The sequence below is a fragment of the Microtus oregoni genome, unplaced genomic scaffold, assembly GCF_018167655.1.
Source record: "Microtus oregoni isolate MIOR12 unplaced genomic scaffold, Mior012 000001F_ref0000356, whole genome shotgun sequence".
Classification (NCBI taxonomy): Eukaryota; Metazoa; Chordata; class Mammalia; order Rodentia; family Cricetidae; genus Microtus; species Microtus oregoni.
Genome location: NW_024543060.1, coordinates 60,170,808 through 60,193,096, shown reverse-complemented (window position 1 = coordinate 60,193,096; position 22,289 = coordinate 60,170,808). Strand labels below are relative to the sequence as shown.

Here is a 22,289-nt window from a genome sequence, read left to right as displayed (position 1 = left end):
TGAAAATTTTAATCATTTCTCCAGCCATTTCGCTTGCAATGAAAATCCCATATGAGCATCATGTTTTGCCTCTGAAACACAAATAGCCCTGGGCTAAGAGCAGTTCACAAGGTACTTTGCAGCCTTTTCCAGTTCCTCTTCTAGGCATCCTATTGTGTACAGAACCTGCCAAATCAGGGATAATGGTTTCATAGTGCTCTGGTCGCCCCAGCTTACTTATTCAAGACTGGTAATTTGACAACAACAGCATTAGGCTTATGCTTCTTAATAATATATAACTATTTACACTTGGAAGAATCACCTCTGTCTACTACTCATTCTCTGTGTAGTGCTATTGTGGCCCAACCTTCTTAAGAGTGTTTCTTTCTTTTCTCACATTTTACAATGTTTTAGTGGGAAAGGCAAAGCTGATGACATTAAAAAAAACTTTAACTTTTTATGGTAGTATAGCAATATTTGACCAAATAGTTTTGTGAATTCAATCAATACTTGTATTTGTACAATTTTGACAGGTCAGGTAGACTATCATAGTATCCAGCTAATTGAAAATATCTAAGTATGTCTATGTTTTACAAGTGTTTTTCCTTAGGGTTGGAGAGATGACTCTGGTTAAGAGCATCCACTGCTCTTACTGAGAACCTGAGTTTAGTTCCCAGAACCCAATGTGGATGAGCCTACACTTGTAACTCCTGTTCCAGAGTTTCTTATTCCTCTCTTAGCCTTTTCAGACATCTATACTCATATTCACATACGAACACAAAGGCACATATGCATATACATAAAGAAAATTTTAAATGATTAAAATGCAAGAAAAATTAAAATATATACCTAAAACAATTAAGAATTAAAATGTTTCTTATAAAAGAAACAAAGGAAAAAATAATTTACTATGATAAATCAAAAAGTTCCCTTTTTCAAGACATTTTATCTTTTCTCTTACTATTTTTCCTGCTATAATGAGAATCCTAGTCTCAGAATCACTAGAGATCTTAGAAGCAATTCAATCCAAGTACCTACAACAGTATTAATCCAGAACAGATGATGAGAATTCTTTCTTGGATGATATACAGATGTTAAACACTGATAAACACTATTAAAGTTGCAGCTAGTTCGTGTGGGACAATTGTCTGTATTCTGTATATATATATATATATATATATATATATATATATATATATATATATATTGTTTTTTCGAGACAGGGTTTCTCTGTGGCTTTGGAGCCTGTCCTGGAACTAACTCTGTAGACCAGGCTGGTCTCCAAATCACAGAGATACACCTGCCTCTGCCTCCCGAGTTCTGGGATTAAAGGTGTGCGCCACCACTGCCCGGCTCTGTCAATTATATTTTAAATAAATGCTGATTGGTAAGTAGCCAGGCAGAAAGTATGGGTGGGACAACAAGACAGGAAGTAGAGGCAGGTCAATGAGAACAGGAGAATTCTGGGAAGAGGATGCAGTCCTTTACCCAGCTGCAAAGGAAGCAAGATGTGACTGCCTCACTGAAAAAGGTACCGAGCCATGTTGCTAACATATACCAGAATAATGAACTAATATAAGTTATAAGAGTTAATAAGAGAGCCATGTTGCTAACATATACCAGAATAATGAACTAATATAAGTTATAAGAGTTAATAAGAATCCTGAGCTAATGGGCCAATCCATTTACAACTGATGTAGACCTCTGTGTGATTTCTTTGGGACTTAATGACTGCGGGAACTGGGTAGGATAGAAAACTCAGACAACAGCTAGCGTTAAAAGTAAGTCTGCTAAGTTCTTGCTGTAAACCTGACTTCTGATGTCCATTTTTCAGTCAGGGAGAAATGATGGAGCCACAGAGCAATCTAACTCCATCATTTGCAGCCGTTGGGCTCCTGGCCTCCCTGAGCAGCATAACCAGTCGGACTTCCCTTCTGCCATCATCAGTATCAACTGCTAACCCTGAGATGCCTCAGGAAAACTGCATTACAACCACTGAGCATTTCCCTGGCACTAGAGACACTAATGGTGTGCTGTGAAGCAATTTTCTATCAGACTTTGTGTTGTCACAAGTTTGTAGGAACTCTAGATAACCCTGCAACCACCTAAGTTAGCAGAGGAAAAATTAAGCCATTGACGTATCAGAGGGACTTGCAGCCTTAAAAGACAAGGCTGCAAACGGTCCAAAACTTAAGCATCAATGGCTGTGTTTAGTTTAAACACTATATAAGCTTGCTTTGTAGGCTCACTTATTGAATTGGCTTAGAATTTTCTGAGCCTTCTGCCCTGGCATTACACACTCAATGTGAGGCTTTCCTTAAGCAGTCTTTTCTTGTCTGCTTTCAGTAGTGAAGGCTGCGCTGGTAACATAGAGAAAGAAACAATAGAGGCAGAAGAGCCATGGTGATGGATTTGAAGCACAGAGGTAGCCCAGCATTCAGCGTGGCAGATGAGTTGTGAAAAGGGGAAGACAGACATATGTCTGACAGTTGGGGAAGCAATTTGGGAGCATTTGTGGCAGAATTCAAGAAGGACGTAGAGGAAGAAAATGCTACAAGGATACCGAGCAGACAAACTCAAAGCTGGCTTCATTTCTGTGAATGGGTGAGAGATATTTGCTTTTTCCCCTATCTGCTTCCACTTGCCTATGGCCACCACTTGCAGCTACCCTCTACACACAGAGCAAAAGCCATCAGGGATATAGAGTTTGAAGAGCTTCCTGTCTGGTTCCATTTTTTATCCTATGATGTCAGCATAACCCTCAGCCTGATGATGGAGGACAATGCATCCTATAAGGTCCTCCACTGCCACCTCTTCATAGGAAGAATGAAAGAAAATAAAAAAAAATGTTGTTTAATAGCATGTAGTACCATACTACTAAAGCAAGCTATAGGGTCTAGACGTGGTTTTACTGTCCAGAACCACCCACTCTTTCATCTGTCCTCTTTCTACACATTGGACTAAGTTCTGTGAAGGCGAAGCTTAGTTTTAATTTTGAATTATTGAGAATTGGCCACCAGGGAAAGAAATGGCACCATAAGAGAATAGTTTTTGAGAATTTCAACATTGCCTTGACCTTTTCATTTCAGTGATCCAGAAAGTTAAATATATTCTTAAAGGTCTATCCCCTATGAAAAGAACTGTAGGAAAATTTAATAATTATCATTTAATAATATATTAAATCATATGTTAAAATTAAGTAGCAGTTACATATTAAGGGATCAATTTTGAGATTCAGGCTATGTAGCTGAATCTTGGTCCCTCAATTAATTACCATTATGACCTTGGGAAGCCAGTTAACTTTGCAAAGCATTGGTTTACTCATCAGTAAAATGGAGATGAAAATATCTTCTTTGTGGAGCTATTAAGCAGAGTAAATTAGATAATGTATTTAAAGTACCTTGTTCAGTGTGCAGCATATGTTTATGGGTCCAGTAAATGTCAGCTTCTCCTTGTCCAATGAACTAATGAAAACACGGAATGGCTATAGAGAGCTCACTTTTTTTCCTTACTTACTTTGCCAATGTCTTTCAGAATCTCAAATCTTTAGTGAATTCCCATTAGTCTTATTTTTGGTAGGAACAGTGTGAGGGGAAATAATTTCATGGTAATAAATACCTTACAAGAAAATTTTATATCAACAAAATATTGACAAATTAGAAAGAATTAGAACTTTTGCCAGCCCACTGAATAATAGAGTTATTCTAGCTAACTGACCATATACTTGGCACAATTTTGAAAATATTTCCCAAAATTTAGCCAACATATTTGAATCAAGAATAACTGGCAAAACAATAAAGTATATTCTTTATTTGTGCTATCTAAAACATGGACACATCTGAGTGCATCTAGTGTTAATGTACTGATGACATTACTTGACAAGGTTGAATGTGTTGGGAGACAACAATAGAATAATGACCTGAAGATACTCAGAAGAAAAAATTTTAATTTCATGTCAAGTAAATAATATTATCTAGCTTGGTGTCACTTTTAATAAATTTTTACCATTATTTTATTTTATTGTTCAATTATTCAACTTTAGTCAATTGCCAATGTTCCTTCAAAACAAATTGAATAGTATAAAATTTTAATTTTCAATTGTACTTTTTAAAATATATAATTTATATATAATTACATATAACTTTTACATATATAATTATATTTAAAATGGAAATCAAATTCTTTCAGTCCTGGAAATTCATGCAGTCAATGGAAGATTAAAAATTAAATGGCTTCTTGCTCCTCTCCCATCTCCATGGAAGTTCTTGAGACCAGAAGTCCATCTCTGTCCAAAGCATTGCTTTGTGTTGATCCTGAATCACCTCTCCATTACCCATTACAAAGATTGCGACCCTTTACTCTTAGAAAACTAATTATCTGTCCCAAACTCAGGAAAATCAAAACAACCCCCTTCACAATACAGATAGAACCTAAGTTGTAAATATATATGGAGCCATATGTAAATTAATCATATGGAATCTCTTTTAGAATTTATTCCCATAACTACTCAGCTGAAGAACAGGGGTTGGGGCCAGTTGTCTGCCATGTCTGTGGAAGTAGGGGGCATTCGTGTTGTTAGCAGAACCTTATGAGAAAACGGGGTTCATTCATCAGAAAACATGGAGGTGGATGGCGTTTGATAGGAGATGGTATTCTGAAATAAAAATGTGCTATGAGGAAATGAATTAATGGGAAATTCACATTATATAAAGCAATACCATTCCATTCTACAACCTCCCTTAAGATGCCACAGTACCCATCCTGCTCTCCACTAACTCGGAGATCCTTTGCCTCCCAGGCTGGCTGGCCACTCACCCTGGTTGTTTTCACTTTGTTTCCAGAGGAACAGCTCCACCCTTTCCGATCTGGGAGGACTTTACACTCCTCTCCCTCCAGGCATGGCTGCATATGACACCACCATTTTTGTTCCACTATGGATGCTGTAAGGAGAGAGGAAAATTAGCTCAATATTTCTATTTGGGACTGCCATGGGACAAAATGCACTGATCCAACTAATCTATTTTGTATTTTCAAAGATTTCTTTTACATATAAAATTTTATTTTACCACTGTAAGGACAACTAATATGGGATATATGATAATAAATTTCTAAATGTTCAACAGAAAGTAATAACTTTACTCACTGTGTTGAAGGTTATTTCAAGAGAAAATATAGACTTAATGAAACTAATACATTAAAAAACTCTGCACTGATTTATATAAATACATAATAAACTATACCCACGCCAAGATGAATCAATATTTTAAAGTCAATGGAATGCTCCCCATGAGCAAGCTGAAAATCGGGAGACTGTTTGTAAACTTAATATGTTTTTCTCTTTTTCTTTATCATAAACAGCAATTTCTTTGCAAAAAAATATTCCACATAAAAATTACTGTTTATGATGTAACAATTACTAGCCTCACACAAAGATTTGTAATCTACTGTAATAATATGAACTATCAAACAAAAAACCAACATTTACATCCATCTCCATTGAAATCATTTTATGTGAATTTTGTTTGCAGCCAGTCATTCATGCACATGGAGTTGAATTTTTTCTCTTATTTTTAAATTCTGTCTAAGGTTTTTGAACACATATTACTTAACCCTCTATAGGCATCTTGCATTTCCTAAGTAATTTATGTATCTACCATCTACCAGGAAATCTGTATTTTATGACAACAATATCAGAAGCACATTGACTAACTGGAACCTCATTATAATGCTTTTGTAACAGAACTATGTGAGATGTGATTAACTCTAGCTAGAGGTATTTGTGTCACACAAAGCCCCCCCCCCCCCAGGTAACTTTCTTTCTGCCATGTGATCTACGGTGTGGTCCCCTGGAAGTGACTTCAGTAGGCAGCAGTATAGTGGGGTTCCAGTTCTGACGATGTTGTAAGAGTGAGCAATGAAAGAGGTCGCACCATCCACACAAGATGGAGCCGCTCGTGTGGTGCCTGCCACCTGCCCAGGGAAGCAGGAGCACTTGACCGTCTGGGACCGTTCTTCTATCTTGTTCTTGTTACAGCATCTGTGCAGGGCCACCACCTCGCAAGTTCCCGTCTTAACATGGTGAGCTGTGCAAACAGAAACAGAAGAGAAAACAATGTTGAGGAAGATTTGGATTCTTTGTTTCCTGTTTTCAATGAGAAATATTTCAAATATAGCCGTATTATAGATCTGCCAAGCAAAGAACCAGAAATACAATAATGTCGGGGCCCTAATGCAGATTTGATTTTTCTTTTCTAAATGTACTGAGACCATTTCTGTCAGTAAATAATTGGTGAAGCAGGAACAATTAGTGACTAGATTAGAATGAGTTGTTAAAGGAATCTGAAATAGAGAAGCAATCTGTAATTCTGTAAAAGTGTATTTATTTGTGCAGTTCATACCTCTCTCTTCAATGTGTTAATCACCAGAACATAAATCCCTGGAAGTGGTACCCTTATAGTAGGCTTGTTGAGGCCAGTCATACAATCGCAGCAGGGTGATGTAACAGTCGTGAGCCTTCTCAGCATAGAGAGAGAGGCTTTGGCAGAGGACACCCCTTCAGGAAGCAGTGACATTGTGTGAACACCGCAGCCTCAGAATATTCTGCCCAGTTTCCCTGGAAATAAACGAATTGGAAGACTCTAAAAAAATACCACCATTTTCTTACAAGTTCCAGCCAATGTCGGGACCCATAATCATTCCTCTTTCCATTTTGCCTGAGGAGACAACCGCCACCGAATGGCAACAACTGCGGGCAGAACGTGCATGGATTGCGTCTGGAAGCCAGCCACCTGGAAAGCCAGTATCATCAGCCGCCAAGCTCACAGAACCACTTGTCCAACCTCAGAGTAAGACGCGCGACAGACCTCTGGGGATGATTGAAAATTCGGAATCTCATGACATGCCTTGAAAGGACTCGAGTTTGTCTACGTCAGAATTGCTTTCTCCCCACATTTCCTCTTTAACTCATTGTCCTTAAAATGACAGGTCACAAAGTTCCGAGATTCAGAGCATTTTTAAAAACAAAATTAAGCATCTACTAAAAGAATATGCTTCAAGAAAACATTTTAATGTTACATTAAGATAGGAATTTAAATGGGTAGGGAATTGGCTATAGTTTAATACTATATACTACATAGTTTAACACTATATATAGTTTAATACTTTGAACCTCCTCTCCCCATAAATAAGATCAGCGCATTATGCATCATTATGCATTTATATCAACCTGCCTGGTAGAGATGAACAATGGAATTGGCAGTTAACTCACCTAAGCTTTTCTGGAGATGAAAATCTTATATAACATAACTTCTTATCCCTCCATGTGAGACCTAGAAACTGTGACAGTTCTTAGAAAATGGGTGCAATCTCCAACACCATGGATAGCCGTGTCACCAGAGATGCCAGTGGGAGAAGTTCTCTATGTTTGAGTCAACTGCATGTATTGAAACCGAAGCTAAAATATATAAGACCCAGACTTCTGGCCTGAACCTCTTATACTCTATAATGTTCCCCTCGTTGAGCTTGAGTCACTCACTCTTAACTTCTCAAATATACCATGTTTCTGTTATAATACACAATTGATACTGCCTGTTGCACTGTACTTGGTGACAGTTAAAATGAGTGACTACCACACATTACAAACTTCTTTGAGTACTGGAACTGTGATGAATTAACAGGACAAAGACGTTTCCTGTCCTCAGGGAGCTTACATTGCCGGGAAGAAAACAAATAATAAACACTCAAGTACATTATGAAGTCAGTAAATATTTGAAGGAAATCCACTACAGAGATGTGGTTGAGAGTAACAAAGGGGGAGGGGGGGACTCTCATCTACATTTGAAAGTTCCAGGGCATTCTCTAGAGTAGACTTAGTGTGAGTGACAGGCTGAATTAGAAGGAAGCAGCACCCTTTATGAAGACCTAGAGAAAGAGAAAACGCAGAAAAGAAAGGCAGTGGCCTGTTTCTGAAACTGAAAAAATGTTTTCCTGGGCTGTAGCTCTCACCTTTAATTCCAGCATTTAAGAAGCAGAGGCAGCCTGATCTCCAGGTTCGAGGACAGCCTGGTCTACAGAGCAAGTTCCAGGAAAGCAGGGGCTACCAAGAGAAACTCAGTTTGTCTTGAAAAACCAAAATGCAGCTATCAACAAAAAACAAAAACAAACACAAAGGAAAGAGGTAATGGTCTAATAGAGAGTATCTGAAAAGGGGGCAGGGTTGACAGGAGGCAGGAGGAGGGAGAGGAGAATTACATTTATTTTGGCCCTGCTAAGCACAAGGTTGATACAGCCATCATGTTATGTATAAATAAAGTGACTATTCATGAAGTGGAGCTTGCAGGAAAGAGTTGGGCTGAAAACACACACAACCCTGAGATCCCTAAGTCTATAGGTTGTATGGAAAACTAGAAACTGAAGAAGAGCATTGTGGGGATGTGACCCACCCAGGGGAGGAAAAGGAAATGAGCACTAATGGGGCATATGTGATGTGGAAGACAGCAGGACTAAGGGCAGCTAGTGGGGACAAGGGAAAGCACAAAGAACAAGAGCACTAAAGAGCACAGAATAAAATACATCTGACGGCGGGGATTGATCAGCACTGTCAGACCTGCTGAAGATCCAATTAAACGAACAGAAGTAATTGTCCATTTAGAAAGTAATATACCCTGGATCGCTAAGGCAATCTTGAGCAAAGGGAATAAATCTCTGACAAAGACATCACGAACAGGTGAAGAGAAAAGGCAGTACTTCCAATAAGTGGTCTTGTGATACATGCACACCCAGAAGAATAAAGTTAGACCCTTGCCTTACACTACATAGAAAAAGCAACACAAAGTGAACCCAGAGACTTAAAAGAAGGACCTGGAAGTGCAAAATTATCAGAGTAAAACATACACAAGATATGTCTATGACATTGGTCTGAGCATTATTTGTTTTTTTTTTTAGATACAACTTTAAAAGCACAGCCAACAAAAGCAAAGATTTAAAAACAGATTATAGCAAATTCAATAAACTATGTGGCAAAAGATAATTAAAAGAGAAAAAGCCTGTGGAATAGAATAATATTACATAAAAGGTGATAATAATAAATAAAAGGCTAATAATAATAAATGATTATATCCAATATATGTAAGCAGCCCAAACAACTCAAAAGCAAGAAAACAGATGGCCAAATTTAAAATTGACAACTCATTAAGAGAAGATGTAGACAGGGCTAACAAAAATAAGGAAAATTCTCAATATCCTTAATTACTAGTATGGTATAAGTCAAAAAGCATGAGATGTCATCCATATGGAACAATTATTATCAGAAGCAAAGGCTAAGAAGTGTTGGTATGTGGAGGAAAAGGAACGTTTGGTTATTGTCACTGGGGATGTAAATGATCCCAGCCATATGGAAAACAATATGCAGGAACCTCAGACCCAAGAACTGAACTTTCATATGATCTAGCAACCCCAACATAAATAAACATTCCAGCCCTATGGAAAACAGTATGCAGGAACCTCAGACACAAAACCTGAACTTCTGTATGATCTAGAAATCCCAATGTAAGCACACATTCAAAGGAAATGATACTCATGTATTGAAGAAAACACTGAGCTTCTGTGGTCGCTGTACCTTTATTTATAAAGCCAAGAAACTGAATCAACCAAAGTATCCATCAGCAGGTGACCAGACATATATACAAAGTGTCCATCAGCAGGAGACAAGACATACAAACAAAAGGGTACCCTTCGTTATAAAGATAATGTGATCCTGCCATTTTTTACAACACAGATGGACTTCCAGAATACTGCTCCTTTAAGGGAGCAAGGCAGGAACCAAAGAAGGGTACTATATGATCTCATTAATATGTATGATATGACAAAGTTTAACTCAGAGGAGTATAACAATAGTTACTAGGCACTAAAGTGGAGAAGCAAATAACGCTTGTAAAGGGAGACAAAAATCTAAGAGATCAGTTATATTACATGGTTATTACAGTTTAAAATATCTAAGAGAATAAATTTTAAGTTTTATTTCAAAAAACTACATAATAAAATTTATGTATTAATTGATTCAACACAGCAATTATAAAAACATACTTATTTTAAAATATAAGTATGTACAAGACAAATGCAGGCAATTTTGTCAATTAAAATTAAAAGTAAGTGTAGTAGATAAAGCATAAATTAAAAACATAGTTGCTAGATTCCAATCTAAGCTCCTTTCTGTAGCTGTTTTGCCTGAAGCAAAGTACCCACTCCCTCCAGATAATAGTTCTCTTCATCTCCATTAGAAATATTATCTACAGGTTAAGGATGAAATGAAGTAATATGTAGAACATGTTTAGAACATTGCCTGTCCTATAGTAGATGTTTCTATAAGCTACCTATTATCATTTTGACAATGAGAATATTCACATATTGACTACTTAGCCTAGGCACAAGAAATGTTTAATGGTAGGAGAAAAGTAAAACCATTCTTGAAGTAAGCACAGTAGAGGATTGTTACAAAGGGAACAGAAGCATACTGCCAGTAAATACAGTAGCGAATAGGAGGTGAGGTTGTAGAGAGAATAATAAAAAATTCTTTCAAAACAGTTTTCTGTGATGGGAGAAGAGAATAGAAAAATAGAAAGCCTGTGAAACCAACAGAAATTTGTAAATGGATATTTAAAAAAAGCACTCTTAGCCGGGCGGTGGTGGCGCACGCCTTTAATCCCAGCACTCGGGAGACAGAGGCAGGCGGATCTCTGTGAGTTCGAGACCAGCCTGGTCTACAAGAGCTAGTTCCAGGACAGGCTCCAAAACCACAGAGAAACCCTGTCTCGAAAAAACCAAAAAAAAAAAAAAAAAAAGCACTCTTATTTTCTGGCCTGTCTATTAGGGAGAGAGAAAATGACAGTGCGTGCAGGAAGGAAATGGGCAATTGAAAAAGAATCCTCTCAAGGAGGGAGAAGGAAGTGAAATACAAGGCAGCCAGGGGGAAGTCACATTAAGGTGTTGTGGAGACAGAAAGAACATTAGCAGGACTAAAGGCGAAAGATGTGGGTCTGGAGGTGGGCAGGGGAGCCAACGGATCAAGGTGAAGCTGGGGTACTTGAATGGCTTGATTTCATCTATTATTCCTATGAAGGAAGGGAAAATTTTCAGAAGAAAAAGGAGAGCATGACGTAGGTGTCCACAGATAGAAATCTTCTGAGAAGATGCAGTAGAACCTCACAGGGATTAGTTTAGACATGGTCACTTACAGAGATCATGAGAAATAAAAAGTGCCTGAGTTTACAGAGCAGGTAGAACAGAATGTCTGTGTGGTTAGAGATTATTTAGGATGGTGGAATTTTGATGATTAGGAAAACAGAGATATAGTGTAGTAGCTATACTGTAATGCTCCTTAGAAGTCTCTCCCAAGAAGGCTGGATCATTTTATCAAAAAGGAATAGAATCCTAAATTCATGCGAGCCCCAGAGCCTGATGTCAGAACTCCTAATCTTCTGATGGCTGGCTCTATATTCTATTTCATAGGCTTGACTTCTCTGTGCATGGTCCACACAACCTGGAACTGCCATGACTTACCAGCTACCGCTTAACACCTAGATTAAACACCTTTCAAGTCTTGTCTCACAAATCCTCAGGACCAATTTCCCTGTGACCAGTCAGAGTCCACTCACCATTGCTGACCACTCTAAAAGAGCCCGGGCATACTCTTGGGTCCTCCACTTCACTGCTTTTTTCATCTTCTCCACTGAATAGATGCCCCTCATAAACCTTCTGACTGACTCCTATGTGTTATTAACTCATCCTTTCCCTTCAACTGATGACTCTGCTTCTCTACCCCTAAACAGTGGTACCTTTGCTACTGTTAGAGTAGCCAAAATTACCTGATATGATCCCTACTATTTAGGTTGTAAGAGATGGGAGGTGTTAGACAAATAGAGACGATCACCAGAATCAAGATCTAAGGAGAACTGGAGATGGAGATGAGGTTTATGAAGGTACTATGAGCAAGAGAGTGTAGACTTTGTCTATTTAGATATAAAAGGAGCAAGGAGACGAGAAAGGGAAAGTGAAGCAATAGAGAGGAAGGCCATATGGTGATGGACCTTCCAAACATCAATTCAAAGATTTAAAGTAGAAAGAGCCCATCAGCAAAGGAAGACAAGAACTAGAAGAGATAGCCAGGGCAGTTTGAGCTTAAGTATGAGCTAAGCTGCTCAAGAACAAGAGGGGCATGTGCTGTGTCCTGAGGACTGAGTCTAGAAAGAAAGGGAAAGGAGTATTTAGTAACTCAGGAGGAAGTCAGGGGTCGAATACCTTAGAAATGAAGCCAGGTCCAGGTTAGATAGCAGAGAGGAAGATACAGCAATAGGAACAATTTGAGGTAGGAGAGTAGGAGTATCTTCTTGTGCTCTCTCATGCGTCCTGGAGAAAGAGTCTATCCCACCTAGGAAAGTGTCCATCAGTGTAAAAATATAGTGGGGCTGATGAAATGGTGGCATATAAGTAAAGTCATTCCGCTAGTCTTGCTCTAGAAAATGTCTTCAGGTTTGGTGGGTGGGAAAAGGAGGTGTTTCAAGAGCTCTTTAATGGGAAACCTGAGTGGAAATAATGCATGGAGTGTTAATGCTGTAAAGAGTCTGAGGCAAGAGGGGGCATACAGATAGATCTTAAGTACAATGAGCAGTGGTTGATATTCCACATGAAACTTATACTGACTATGTACAGCAAAAAAAGGGGGGGGGGACTTTCTGTAGGCCAGAAGAGGCAAATGAGACCATTTCAAAAGATATATCAAAAACATTTAGGATGGTTTCCTTTTATCCAGTTAGACAGCATCATCTGGGGGTTTGACAGTCTGATCTGAGAAAAATGCTGAGAGGATAAGAGAATTAACAGAGGATACAGTCTCCATATCAGTGGCTCAGAAGAGCCCTAAGAGAGAGTGCAGAGAAAGGTCATTTACATACTGAGGGAGGCTTTTGAGAGTGAGGATAAAGTTCAGTAGGTCCCAGGCAAAAGACCTGAAGAAGTGAGGGGTATGATGAAAAACCGTGGAAAGGACTGTTCAGACCTCAGACTGTTCAAACATCTGCTATGTCTCCTTCTGCTCCTGATTTGGACCTTGGGATTTCAGTCCGGTGCTCCAATGTGGGACTCTGTCTCTGTCTCCTTTCATCGCATGATGAAGGTTAATATCCAGGAGGATGACTACACTGAGACAATGGGGATGTTCTATCGGAACTCACCAAGGGCAGCTGGACTGGGTCTGAAAAAGCATGGGATAAAACCGGACTTGTTGAACATAGCGGACAATGAGGACTGCAGAGAAGTCAAGAACAATGGCACTGGGTTTTGATCCTACTGCACGTACTGGCTTTGTGGGAACCTAGGTAGTTTGCATGCTCACCTTACTAGACCTGGAAGGAGGTGGGAGGTCCTTGGACTTCCCACAGGGCAGGGAACCCTGACTGCTCTTTGGGCTGATGAGGGAGGGGGAGTTGACTGGGAAAGGGAGAGGGAAATGGGAGGCGGTAGCGGGGAGGAGGCAGAAATCTTCAATAAATAATAATAAAAAAAAAACATGTGCTATGAGGGGGTATTTAAGTGCCCAAGTAAACGCAGAAATGTCTTGTCAAGTTGGGACAAGATGTCTTTGAGATCCAGAAAAAGAAGAAGAGATGTGAAAGGGAACATGTTGAATAGAGGGTGTAAGGGTTGAAGACAACCAAGTTAATAAGAATTACAGCTTAGTTAATCAGGCATAGGTCTTGGAATAGGCAATGAGAGTTGTTTTGATTTTTTGACTACCAGAATTAAGAGTGTTATGGAGATAGTTAGTAGGCAATAAAATAAGAGCTTTAACAAATGTGATGATTATGTTTTTAAGTATCTTAAGTCCCTCAAAAGTGAGTGGATACTGAATTTCACGCACAAATGCAGAGAGTCGTGTAGTCTGATCATATCAGAGTATGGTGGGTGATGGTAAGAGAATATATCTCAGACCTGGGAATAAACAGAAAATAAGAGTGCAGGATGCTAGCCTGGAAAACAGAGCAGAAGGAAGAGAATTGTTATGTTGGGGACTTTTAATGGAAAACGAAAAGAGATATAGAATTTTTTGGAGAATGTAACTTTCAGGAGATGGATCAGATAGCTGGAACTGAACATCCAGGAATGGGGTTTTTAGAGCCAGAGGATCAGGGAGTTTTCTTTGAGATTGTGTTTCCTAGGAATGTCAGAAAGTCTCACCTACATGGCTGTATAAACATGAGATGAACAAGGATAACATCAATAGACATGCCAATATGAACCAGGAAAAGTCAAGAGACCTCAACCAGACAACTAAGGAATATTGAGAGTGGGAGAAATTGTCTTCCTCAGGAAAGAGCACATGATTTGGTTATCCAGTATCTAATGGTCAGCCCTGAAAACATGCATACAGATAACATTACACAGACTGGGCAAGTTGCTTTTATGTACTGTGGCATAGATGGATAGATAGATAGATAGATAGATAGATAGATAGATAGATAGATGATAAACAGATGATACATGCATACATACATAAACACATACATATAGATAGATAGATAGATAGATACATACATACATACATACATACATACATACATGCAAAAATACAAAAGTACATGATAGATAGATAGACAGATAGATAGATACATACATACAAAGATACAAAGGTACATGATAGATAGATAGATAGATAGATAGATAGATAGATAACCTTGCATTCAAAGTGCTGTGAGAAAAATATCTACTTTCAATATTCTAAATGCTGAGAAACACAGTATGGAAAGTGAGATATCTAAAAAAGGAAACATCTAGAATAATTTAATTTGCCTTAATATGTATTTGCAAATGTACAAATCATTTGCTATGCATCTTAACTTTCTCTTATGATACTTCTTGGAGACAAAGACTAATTTTTCATGTACACAGGTCAGCATGTGTATGTGTTCAATAAATGGAAAATAAGCAATTTAAGAAGAGAACACTGGTGCCTGTAGTTTTTTCTAAAAGGTTAATGAGATGGTAGGAAATTCAGATGAGAATTTTCTATGTAGATTCAGACAAAGCTCAGGATCAACTAATCTAATCAAATATTAAGGCTTTCCAAATTAACAAAACAGGCTTCATGGAAGATCAGTTAGCATCATATGAAAATATGAAAGACCCTGGAGAAGATTTAAATAAAAAAAAAAGAACTTTCTTCATGTCACAATTCCAAAGTCACCGACACAGACCATCACACACACCTTTGTGATGTTTTCCCTTCAATCATAAACTACATAAACAGAAATGCCTTCTAGACTTCTGTGAAATGACATCAGATACATATGGGTTTCTCAGAATCCTTAACACAGCATACAAAGCTTGCCAGATTTTCTGAGGTTTTGATTTCACATCTCACTTGAGAAATATGACCTTTGGCCTTATGATGCTCCCAGAAGTGTGTCCTCAAAGAATCTTTTGCATCACAATTTAAGATCCTAACATTTTGACCTGCTGTTGGAACTAGCACATTCTGGCATGGTGTTTAGAGAGGCTTTTGCCAAACGCTCTGTTTCCAACTGCTGTTCTATGATAAGAAAAGATGCACTTCCAGGACAAAAAGCACAAGTCAAAAGAACCTGGCTTATATGTCTAGAGTTTTAGAATTATATATATTAGTAGCATTCAGTGTGCAACATACACATGATATGGCCATGTTTGATTTGTTACCTGTGAACCCAACCAAAAATACAATGAAGATGAAATGAGTTTACATAGAAATTATATTTATGTGAATCTTTCACCTTTTGTCATAGTTACAGAACTTAAGATTAATACTTAAAAGCAAAAATATGTATACCAGATTCTATATGTAAAATAACTCATCCAGCCTGGAAACTATTTGCAGATTGGTAGTACTTGTTAACATTTTTAAATGTCTACTACTTATTGATCAAAAAACACTAAATAGGAAATTATTATTATCCCCAGTCCACAGAGGAAGAAACTGAGATAAAGCTATGTTGAAGCTCTCAAGGTGGAACAGCAAATTAGAGTATTCACCCTGCTCAAGACATCATGGCCTTAATGATTTCTTGTGGTGGTTCTTCTGTGGTACTCTAAACACACAGCCCAGATTAAAATTTCAAATGTGAAAGACACGTGTTTGGTAACCTCTAAAGAACATGGGTATCCACTCAGAAATGTTTGATTTCAAACCCATCTTGACCTATACTCTGATAGAGCTTTATTCGAGTTCAATTATTTTGCAAATAATGGGTTTGATTCCTATGCTGACTTCCTAGTGTCCTTCTGCGGACTGAACAAGCTAAGTCCTGTGAAACTCTTTGAAAGTGATCTATAACTACTTAGGTGTTAACGCTGTTCAATTTTTACCACCAGTAAAATTAACATATATCAAAATGACGACATGCGCAGAAGCGACAAAGACGCAGCTATTAGAGAAAGTTTGCTACATTTTATGGAAGTTCTAATTCCACCTTTCAAAAACTCTCTGTACACATAATTGTGTTGACAGAAGAGGGTTGTGAAAAAAACTCACTCTGACACTTAGCTACAAAAGAGTAAATTTAGCATCGAGTCGTGAATTTGTGAGCGCTTGCTTTCCTCTCCATTAGACTTCAATTCTTATTTGTATTCGGATTTGTCTCATTGATTCTGAAATTTTGTTTGTCTTCATATACTCCTATTTAATAGTTTCGCCCAGTTCCAGGGCATCCCTGGAGAGTCTGTCTTATACCTTCTAAGTGGAAATAAAGCTTGGCCTACATGCACCAGTGGTCACCTGAAATACAGGCCAGTTAGTGCATTTAGGCTCCTGTAAATCACTTTGAGTGGAAAAAAAAAATGTGCTGAAACAAAAACTTTTTGAGACAGCTAATTTCTCAGTTTTATTCATTAGTATGAGAAAAGAAGGTGTATTTTTAGATTCTCATGCCAGAGCAATCTAATTAAAAGCAAATGGTCATTTAAAGAGCAGAATGAAATTTCCAAAGTTCCACAATTTATAAAGTCAGGATGATTAGGTTAGGGAGGAAATAGCCAAGTGACAATGCAGTTTTATAAGTTCTGTTTTCTAAAATTGCTTCAGAGGAGGTCGTGGGGGGGGATGAAATTAAAATATTAGAATAAGAAAAGTTGTCAGTACATGATGACAACTCAGAACTTTTAACTTAACAGAACATTGTTTGGTAATAAAATGCTCAGCTTGAGCGTTCCCAATGATTCACAGAGAGGAAGTGAGGAGGAGCTTCAGTCCTACAAGAAATTTTCAGCTTAGACTTGGGCTCAATCACAAAACTTTTCCTTCTATATATGTAAACAGAGACTGTTCATTTGTTTCTCAGCTGCCCAGATACCAATAATCACACAAAAACTATATTAATTACAACATTGTTTGGCTGATGGCTCAAGCGTATGTCTAGCTAGCTGTGACATCTTAAATTAACCCATTTCTACTCTTCTGTGTATCACCACGAGGTTGTGGATAACGGGTATGGTTCTGGTCTTCCTCCTTTGGCAACCACAGGACATCTTGTTGACTCCACCTACTCTCTCTATATATATCTCTGTTCAGATTTTCTGCCTGGCTTTACTCTGTTAAGCCATTGGCCAAAATAGCCTTATTCATGAACCAATAAAAGCAGCACACACACAGAAGGATACGCACACCATCTATATGCATTTTAAATAAGGATTTATGTCAGGATAGTGAATATAAGGAACAATGATCCCTTTATCAGCAACTTGTATTTGTGAAGACTTCCCTGTGAAGGATGTGTCGGAGCAATGATAGCTAAAGCATGTAGAAATTGAAACATAAATCACACAACTGTCCTGTGGAAACCGACATGTGATTCATCTAGCTTCTGGAGTTCCTGGAAATATTTAGCAGAACAGAATTCAAATGTCACCCCTCTTTCCTGAGGTGATGTGATGTCTCTCCTTGCCCCAAACATGCGCTGTCTTCACAATTTCTTATTTAATAAGAAAAAAAATACAAAAACAATTATCCCACAGATGTATTCTCTAGTATCACTTTCTCCAGGAGACAAATTTCCACCTTTGAAGTAGGAACCAGCAAATTGTCAACCCCTGATCATACCTCCTATGTGTACCTCATATGGAAAATTTATTTTGCAAGGCCATCAAAATTTACAACTACAGAGATAGGTCTATCAGGCATATATAATTTGTTACTGGAAATGTTGCATAATTTATTTATAATTTTTCTAATGGCAGGCATTGAAAGTGGATTTTCTGTTTAATCCTAAAATGTACAAAAATACAAAAAATTAGATCATTCCTAATTCCCAAAGACTATACTAGGCACATAAGTCTTTTATGATTAGTAGCATCTTTATAGGTGTTATAGAGTATGAGACAGTGAAACTTGAATGCTTCTTGAGGGAAATGGAAGGATTAAACATACAGAGGGAAGGGACCTGAATTCTCCTGCACAGGGGTCCACCCCTGGAGAATTAGATGTGGATAAATGCTTAGGTCTCTTATCTCTTATCTACAAACTGGGGAAAGCGGGATATATTTCAAGTAAATTAGTGTAAAGATTGCTTCCAGTTCAACAGTTCCACAGCTTTGTGAAGTGGTTAAATTCTACTATAATGAGGACAATCTGTTAGAGCTAACAGAAAATGAACTTTGAAGTATGACAGACCCTTAATTCCATCCATCCAACTAATGAACTCCGTGAAGTCACTGAACAATGAGAAACTGAAGATGGAGTTTACAATATTTGTACTTGAGATTCATTTCCTAATGGTACAGAAACACAAATCTAAGCTTCATGGTATAATTTTCACTATAAAGATGATCTGTATTTCTCTATGCATAAGCTAGCTGATTATTGCCAGTTCCATAAAAGCATGTCTAAAATGTCACAAAAGCAACAATTCAACTGAGGGTTCTGAGGTTGAGTGGTGTAGGATTCCCAGCTTTAAAAGACAATGAATTCGTAAGGCTCACAGAACTCCTGAGTTCACAGATACTTTCCAAGTCCCTTCTAGGCAGGGAAGTGTGTGCCAGACCCTTTGGCACAGAAGTGACTTAAGTGATGTTAAAATGTGACTTTAGTTTATCCATTGCTATAGATAATGAGAGTTCAATCCCTAACACATACACAAAGGTGGAAAGAGAGAACCAACTCCACAAAGCTCTGCCCTGACCACCTGTGCACTGTGGAATGCACCCCCTTCCCACACAACTGAAAAAAGAACAACAATGTCAGGCCTTGCCATTTAACAAAATGGAACACAGGGCCTTTAAAAATGATAGTCCATATAGCTGAAGTTTCAAAAACATACCAAAACTTCTGCTTTCTTAAGCTCTAGGTCTATCCAGACTAACAAATTCTTCTCTTTCTGCCTCTAGGATACCGCCTTTACCTCCCTCCCACCTTCCCAACTTTGTCTCACCCGCATCCTTAGCATCACTTCCTTTCATACACATGAATGTTCTTTCTGGTTTCTCTACATTTTCTTTACATATACAGATCCCACAAAGGTCATGCTAGGAGGCCTTTCTAAAAGTAATTCAATAGTATAGTACCATGTTGACTCTTCACTTATGGAGTAGGTTCAAACTCTCAGCATCCTTCTCTCGGGCCACTTTTTGGTTTTGTTTCTGTTTGCTCATTTTCTAAAGTACACCTGTTTCGGGCTGCACTGCAGCCATGAAAACTACCTTCAGAATCTTGCACAGAGCACACCTTCATATGTGTTTTTGCTTGAATGACCTTCCCATTTTTTTTTCTGAATTTATATCTCCTTTGTAACCCTGGGATCCTACCTCCTCCTTCAAGATTTGGGGCATCACATTATCTATTCTACAAAGCTGCTACTAAACCTGAAAGAGACTAAACAACCCTCTTCCCTAAGAGACACTCAGTTACTTCTGTAACATCTCACTTTGTAGAGAGAAGGTGCTGGGAATCAAACCCAAGGCCTCCTCCACTGAGATACATTGCCAACTCTATGCTTACATTTATAAATCTTGACTTTTCTCTCTACTTAAATCTAAGGAGCAAATATGATTTTCACCACTGAGTCCTTATTTGTTACAAAGCTTGAAATCTATAGTAGGAAGTAATTATGCTTAATAAATGCATAAACACATGATTAATTATAAAAGTTTCCAAAACAGAGGGCATAAGGAATAGATTGAATAATTTTTCAGCCCAGTATTAGGTGAACTTACTGGAAATTGGGAAAACAATTGTTCATGTCTCCTTGTTGCTATGCGTGGTGTGTGTGTGTGTGTGTGTGTGTGTGTGTGTGTTTGCTTTAATGGAAAACCACATCATATTTCAATAAGTGTAACATGAAGGTCTGTTTGTTTGTTGGGTTTTTGTCCTGCCCAGTACCCCACAACTGTTTAGTCCCAAAGTAAATCACATATATGTCTCCATAGATTATAAGCTGATTGGCCCATTAGCTCTAGCCTCTCACTGGCTAACTCTCACATCTTGATTAACCCATTTTTCTGATCTATGTTTGCCATATGGCAGTGTACCTTTTTCAGTAAGGCAGATAGATCACATCCTGCTGCTTCAGTGGTCTGGGCAGGAGTGGGAGGAATCAACTTCCTCCTTCCCAGAATTCTCCTGTTCTCATTGCATCATTTCTACTTTCTGTCTGGTTTTCCCACCTATACTTCCTGCCTGGTCAATCAGCATTTATTTAAATCATGATTGACAAAATACAGACAAATCTCCAGCACCAAATAAGCCCTGAATAGAGGTCAGAAAGCCTTTGTATCTCTTGTTGTATCTATCTTTAACTATCTACTTATATTAAGCACATTAGTTAATATTTCTATAAAACCATAATGCTAGAATCCAGCTGTGTTCATGCAAAGATCTTCACCTTTTCACAGTCACTTACTAAGACAGTGTTTGTAACTCCCAAGCTAACAGAAGATCCTAGCACCAGGGAACTTTATCTAGAAAGTGAGTTAACATCAAAGGGGACACTGGAAAAATTGGTGGGACACATCCTGCCCTTTCCTTCATTCCTGCTTCTTGCCTGGAATCAGCAAGCTTGGCTGCTGGCCATTCCTGAGAAACTTCCCTGATTCTCGTAAAGATCTAAGAATGGTCTCTCACTCCTGCTCACAGACACTGAACCCTCTCTCCAGAGACTCAGCCCTGCTGTCTATCTCTGGTACCAGGCCTGAACTCTCCTTGGAGCCCTCCCCACTATGCTGTTGTCTCTCTCTGTCTGTCCCTTGTCTTGATGACTCTTCTAACACACTTTTTTATATCAGTAATCCATCTTAAGATCCTCCGGACCTTATCCATTCTTTGGTAGAGGGGTATTTAGGTTGTTTCCAGGTTCTGGCTATGACAAACAATGCTGCTATGAACATAGTTGAGCACATGTCCTTGTGGCACAATTGAGCACCCTTTGGATATATACCCAAAAGTGGTATTACTGGGTCTTGAGGAAGGTTGTTTCCTAATTTTCTGAGAAATCACCACACTGACATCCATAGGGGTTGTACCAGCTTGCTCTCCCACCAGCAATGCAAAAGTGTTGCCTTTACTCCACAATCTTTCCAGCATAATTTGTCATCAGTGTTTTTGATCTTGGCCAATTTTCAGGTGTAAGATGGAATCTCAGAGATGTTTTGATTTGCATTTCTCTGATGACTAAGGATGTTGAACATTTCCTGTACATTTACAAAATGGAATACTACACAGCAGAAAAAAATAATGACATCTTGAATTTTGCAGGAAAATGGATGGAGTTAGAAAACATCATTTTGAATGAGGTAATCCAGACACAGAAAGACAATTATCACATGTACTTACTCATAGGTGGTTTTTAAACATAAAGCAAAGAAAACCAGCCTACAAACTACAATCCCAGAGAACTTAGACAACAATGAGGACACTAAGAGAGACATACATAGATCTAATCTACATGGGAAGTAGAAAGTGACAAGATGTCCTGAGGAAATTGGGAGCATGGGGACTTTGGGGGAGGGTTGAAGGGGAGGGGAGAGGCAGAGAGGGGAGCAGAGAAAAATGTAGAGCTCAATAGAAAATCAATTTTAAAAAGCTGTAAACAGTCATGCTGAATTAAATAAAACAGAAAACAGAAAAAAATGGTCCTCCTGACCACCACCCCCATACTTAAACTTAACAATTCTCAAGGTTATAATTTATTACATATGAAAATTGCCCAAATACGATAGTAGAATAATTATTATCATGAGGAAAACAAATAAATTGTGAAAATAGCTTAAAGTATTTCTGTGTCATAGGAGAAACTCAGTGC

The 22,289-nt window shown here is 38.3% G+C and overlaps 1 protein-coding gene across 2 annotated transcripts in view; it reads right to left on the bottom strand.

Moving 5' to 3' along the window:
* Tafa2 (TAFA chemokine like family member 2) overlaps positions 1-22,289 on the bottom strand; it is a 452,112-nt gene that overhangs the window by 33,308 nt on the left and 396,515 nt on the right. For both annotated transcript variants that reach the window (XR_005976475.1, XM_041676392.1), the window contains exons 3-4: positions 5,910-6,062; positions 4,795-4,919 (exon numbers count right to left, since the gene is read on the bottom strand). Coding sequence is in view for 1 of the 2 variants with exons in the window: in XM_041676392.1 (XP_041532326.1) it covers positions 4,795-4,919; positions 5,910-6,062 (278 nt within the window). In the remaining variant the exon portion in view is untranslated. The remainder of the gene's footprint in view (positions 1-4,794; positions 4,920-5,909; positions 6,063-22,289) is intronic.